Raw genomic sequence first — 6,069 nt, forward strand, 5'->3', positions numbered from 1 at the left:
AATTATGCACAATCCCGCGCAGAAATTCAAGCCCCGATAAAACACATCTGCATGAAACAGAAAGAGCAGACGGGCTGAATGAGACGCAGATTCACTCTCTGACAGCAGGGGGCACTTTTGGAACAGCAGTAATACATCGTTTCCATGGTTAACGCTGTAAACAAAGCAGCGCTGCGATTATAAACACTACTTTAATGTGCATTATACGGCGACAAGATGAAAAGAAAATACCATCTAAACTTTCTGAAGACAGTCAGTTGAAACCTTTGACGCTCCCGACTGAGCCTGGTTTCTCCCAAGGTTTTTTTTCTCCATTTCTGTCACCGATGGAGTTTTGGTTCCTTGCCACTGTGGCCTTTGGCTTGCTTAGCTGGGGACACAATTTCTGGCAACATCGCTGACTTGACTGCACAGATATTATATAAAGAGAACTGAAGTGAGCTGGACGATGCCCTCACTGAATCATCAATGAACTGACTTTAACTGATAAACTGACTGTTTTCTATTGTCCTCTTGCATTATCCTCACACATTATTCCTGTTTGACACTGTAAAGCTGCTTTGACACAATCTGTATTGTATAAAGCACTATATAAATAAAGTAGGCCTGGGTGATAAAACGGTATCGATATTTATCGACGGTACACCTTCTTCGATAACGATATAAAAAATGTTCGATATAGTGCACGATATAGGCACGTGCTATGAGTAACGCAGACAGCACACACAAACAGGAACATGAGTGCTGTGCCTGCCTGTGATGAGGAGACTGTGACAAGTAAACAAACAGTCAGTAATAAAATAAGAATAGATAAATGACAAGCAATGGCACAAATACAACAAGATACAACTAAAATTAACTGTTAATTACTTTTTTCAGGGAGGTATAACAATAATATTCAGGTACAGCAATACCACAGAAACCGAATATCTATCTATCTATCTATCTGCAAATGATACATTCCGTCATCTGTCCCGAGCGTCTTTCACGCTGAATTATTTGTGGGAATTTCCCACATTACAAGTGCGGAAACTGCAGGAATCAGTAGAATTATGCACAATCCCGCGCCGAAATTCAAGCCCCGATAAAACACATCTGCATGAAACAGAAAGAGCAGACGGGCTGAATGAGACGCAGATTCACTCTCTGACAGCAGGGGGCACTTTTGGAACAGCAGTAATACATCGTTTCCATGGTTAACGCTGTAAACAAAGCAGCGCTGCGATTATAAACACTACTTTAATGTGCATTATACGGCGACAAGATGAAAAGAAAATACCATCTAAACTTTCTGAAGACAGTCAGTTGAAACCTTTGACGCTCTTCACAGTACAAACACTAACACAAATACGGGAGCGTTTGAAAGCAGCCACCTGTCTGTACTCAGTACTACCAGTACTGTGGAAAGGATGGTATCACTACGTTTTTTCAAATTTAAGTGTTGATTTGCTACCGAAGTACCGGTACTTTTGACAACAGTACTCCAAACCTTGAGAAACTGCCATTCACAAGCTCTTGCCATAATTTTATACTAACGTTAGTATAAAATTGATTACCTTTCTGGCTAGGCTGTCGAAGCGACCTCCACAGGCCTTGCACGTGTGTTCTGGAGCAGGGGGAGATGGGTAACTGCTGAAGCCCGAGTTGCTGAAGGCCTGATGACGTGTGTTACTTCTGGTGTCGTCCACGGTGGAATCATCCAGACAGAGCCAGCCGCAGCAGCTGGCCCACATGCTCCACACCTACTGCGAGAGTTCCAGAAAGAGACTCTTAGATTACAGCTAATCGCACCACAAATTGAATCAACTCAGTCTTCAAATACAATCAATCTTAGAAGACAAAGGATGTACTTTCTTAAAAGGTAGACTGGTCTGCTCTAATCAATACCCCTGGAGGTAAATTAGCAGCATGAAAAAGTTCTTCCAGCATCAGTCAGGATGGCCGGTAAGCTCTCAGCTGGAGTCATTTGGCTGAAGAAGTAGGACTTCCATCATTTATTTAAAGGCTGTGTGCCGTCTAAACCACAGGAGCTGTGCAATACTCCTACTAGGATGACACTGTATCCTTCTGTCTCTCTCTCAAACTCAAACACACACACACACACACACTCGGAAAAAACAAAAAAAACTTGCCACACTCCCTCTCTCACTCACAGCCAAATAAAGGCTGGCTGATCCAGTAGCACTACCATGGTTACGCCTCTCATGGTTTGGGCACAGTGTTGAATGAGCTGATAAGATGAATGAATCATTCAGGATAGTAAAAACATCAGACGTGGGTAACTCACACCACTGTCCAAAGTATATTACCATCATAGAAATTTTACTCCAGTAAGACATGCTGGTACAAAACGGTCTTGACTAAAGGCCACATGCAAAATAAACAGTACTGAAATTAAAAACCTGTATGATTAGCATTCACACAATACAATATAGTTATTGTCAACATTAAAGCAAAACTGACACCTCTTACATTTTTGGTCTTACAGTGTAATTTAAATTAACCATCATGTGTGTTGAAGACATGAAGTGTCCATCTCCGTTGATTGTAAGATTAATAGTTTACATGCCAAGCCATATCTGTTTAAATACTGCAATAACTTAACTGATCATTATGTGCAACATTGAATGAGTCGTGCAGCTCTGTTTAATGTGAGATCAAACAGTTCACATGCTTAAACTATCTGGGTTTGAATACTGCAATAACTTAACTGAACATTTTGTGTACTGTTGAACTGAATGTGAGACGTCTTTTGTATGTAATGTTGTGTAATAGATCCTGTCATCTGTGTACTATTTATTAGATTATTGATTAATTCAATAATCCCTATGCACCCAAAGGATTGCATTCAATTTCGTTGTACCTGTACAATGACAATAAAGTCATTCATTCATCATTGTTTAATTAAAGGAAATTCTTCCTACGAAAAAGGTTTGTCTTTCTAAAGTTTCATCAAACCTGCACGACCTCAGAAATGATTTTTGGTATTTTGCAGTTTGTTAAACTGTTGGTGCTCTAAACATGCATCAGATGGAAGTCTCTAGACATTGCATTTGAATGTCTTGAGTCATGAAGGCCACATTTTACGAAACTGTGTCAAGTGAAAAAGTTCAAAAAAATGTGACTCAACAGACATGTGCCAGTTTTTGGTAATACAACACACTGGTACTGGTATTTTTATTTTTAGAGTGCACATTAGCTTTTTTTTCTTCTGTCAACTGGTTAAAAAACTGGTTGTGGTGCTGCACAATTTTCTATTTCTGACACACACCTGTCATGGAGAAGAAGGGAAGTCAAACAGTACTTACATGTTTTCAAACAGCCATTCTTGATTTCTTTATTCCCTATGGTGCTTATCAAACAACACCTAAAACTTAAAGATGTAATATTTAATTCTAAACATTTGCTTACACATTTTCACATTTTAATCTGGACTAAAACATGTCAGTCCAGAAAAAAGATATCTAGATACGAGTTACTGTTCTTTATAGTTGCGTTCTTTTGCACTTTAATCAAACATTTGTTTTATTTTACATTTTTATTGTGTTTTGTCTTATTGTACTTAAATATTAATGGTTCTTTTTGTTATTTGAAAAAAGTTATTATACTTGTTTTTAAGAGGACACCACTCTTTTCAACCTGTTTTTGTAATGCAATTCATTACCATGATAATACAGTATACACATTTCAGCAATTATTGTCTCAAAACAACATCAAGACCTTCAGTTTCATTCATTTGCAACCTAAATCTAATCATCTTCAGAGTGCTGACCGCAAACGTTAGTGTGAAATTGCTGATGCAAATTGGTGTCTGATGAACAACAAACAAAAACAAAAAGAGTTAGATTGTGTTTTCATGATCAATCGTTGCCATCAATCATTGGTCTACTGTAGGGCTGTCAATTTTTTTTTTGAATTTCGAATATTCGTCGAATAAAAAAATAAATAAAAAAAATCCACATTCGAATGCAAAAACGTTGTATGCGAATTTAAGGTCTGCGTTAGTCGTCAGGAAGCCTTATCAGTGGCGCACGAGATGCGATGACGATGTATGTGTCATTGAGTGCATTTGAATGCTTTTGTTAGCCTATCCAGTTGAAGCCACTAGATGCGGCGCTGCTACGTTGTTCATTCATATATTGCGGAAAACGAGAGCATCAGTGTGGAGAAGATGTTGTTTACGTCAAAACTGAAACCAAGCCGTTCACACAGAACGCATATTTATCACATTTTCTAGGGGGACATCTATCACCGTTGCACTCGCGTCTCGCAGAGAGCGGCATGTTTAGAAAGCCATGTAAAATTAATGCAAGTTCAACTTTTAAAAAACATGTCTAAAGACGTTATGGCGGTTTTTCCCCATCCCACTGTATCTCATGTTTTTAAATTAAGAAAGTAGCCTACTCTTTGTGATTGGTTTTCGGTCCTTTGTATTAAACTATACATACATGCATGGTGCTGTTTTTTTATTTTCTAATTGTTTAAGCAACTTTATTAACTATATATGGTTTATAAACATTATTTTAAACATTATGCACTTTTTTTCAAAGCTAGTCCTGTTATTTTATTGCACTTTAAAGAAACGTGCATACTATTTTGCTCGATGCGCCCTCTTGTGGCCTCAGGAGAGAAGCCAAAAGCTTTTTTCCCCCTAACTGAAATTATGCCTTTTAAATTCGAATATAATTAGAATTTTTATTATATTTAAGTAGAAAATTCTAATTTAGTTTTTCAGTTATTTTGACAGCCCTAGTCTACTGTGCTAACCGGTGCCATTACACACTGCGAGATTCTCCTGGCACTGAAAGAACAAGCAGTCAAGGTTGATTTCTGCCTCAAAAAGCAACAAAGTCCAAAGAAAGGGACTACATAACAGTAGGATCCTGTTACCCTGACAAAACCTGGAAAAAAAGAAAATAATCTCCCTTCCAAAACAGTTCAGCCCGAGGATGCTAACAGAACCTCCACGATGACAAGAAAAACTCTGTGGCCAAGTGATGCAACCGTCAAGTAAAAAGCAACACCATTTTGCTTGAACCTCAAAAGTATGCAAGCTTATACATCTTGAGAGACTTACTGGCTTTTGACACACATCAGAGTCTACAAGATTCTAGGACACGCGGGGTTCATCATTGACTCGTCACAACAATAAACTGGCTTTCTGCTTGGTGGACAAAGTTTGTTGCAAATAACAATCATTATTTTAAAATAAATAATTTATTCGATGGATTATTAGCTCTGGATGGTCATACCACCATAACATTCTTGACAAAATAAATAAAAAACAGTCTATCCCTCTATTCAATTTCCAAACCTCTTGCCCTGTGAAGGGTTGAACGGATGCTGGAGCCTATCTTTGGGTAAATAAATAAATATTTAAAAATGTTATTTTAAAACATATTAAATCACAAAAGGATTGCACTAAAGTCACTATAAATTAGGGATGCACCGAATGTTCGGCAACCGAAATTATTCGGCCGAAAATAGCAAAAAAAGAATAAGCGAAAAGACCGAATAAATTGTACCGAACAATGATATGACGCGATCAAATAGCAACCAGCACAGAGTGAGAGGTGCGCACTCTTTATTATGCAGCACACACGTCAGCAGTGTGGAAGCATTTAAACTGTCGGAGAAAGACGCAAAAATCATTACAAGCACCGACAGCGAGAGACTGTTTAGGACTGCATCGCATGTCTTCAATGAGAAGAGGAAGGGGTGATTGTTGCTGGTTACTGTATGACGATTGAAATCGCGAAATGGTCTTAAACAATTAGTAAATAAACTGCAGAACGTTATGTTTTCTAATACATTTCTAATATGTTTTCTGACAGCGCCGCACGAACTCGCAGCAGATCTGCTTTTTAACCAGGGTTCAAAGTCCAAAGCGCGAGGAAAATCTGCGTCGATACAGTCGTCAGTTGCTCAGTCACATTTTAATTAAATTTTACAAGTCATGTGACAATGCGATGCGTACAACGTAGTGTTGTCACGGTACCAAAATGTCAGTATTCGGTACCAATACCAGTGAAAATCCACGGTTCTCAGTACCAATTTCGGTACCAAAGC

General features: G+C 38.3%; 1 protein-coding gene across 4 annotated transcripts in view; it reads right to left on the reverse strand.

Moving 5' to 3' along the window:
* The window catches only part of rffl (ring finger and FYVE-like domain containing E3 ubiquitin protein ligase), a 21,865-nt gene that overhangs the window by 11,809 nt on the left and 3,987 nt on the right, over positions 1 to 6,069 (reverse strand). For 3 of the 4 annotated variants that reach the window (XM_016507197.1, XM_016507200.1, XM_016507199.1), the window contains one exon: positions 1,557 to 1,745. In XM_016507197.1, coding sequence (XP_016362683.1) covers positions 1,557 to 1,733 — 177 coding nt within the window. In that variant the 5' untranslated portion in view covers positions 1,734 to 1,745. The remainder of the gene's footprint in view (positions 1 to 1,556; positions 1,746 to 6,069) is intronic. The other variant, XM_016507198.1, reaches the window with a different exon arrangement.

The sequence above is a fragment of the Sinocyclocheilus anshuiensis genome, unplaced genomic scaffold (genome assembly GCF_001515605.1).
Source record: "Sinocyclocheilus anshuiensis isolate Anshui unplaced genomic scaffold, SAMN03320099.WGS_v1.1 scaffold1493, whole genome shotgun sequence".
NCBI lineage: Eukaryota > Metazoa > Chordata > Actinopteri > Cypriniformes > Cyprinidae > Sinocyclocheilus > Sinocyclocheilus anshuiensis.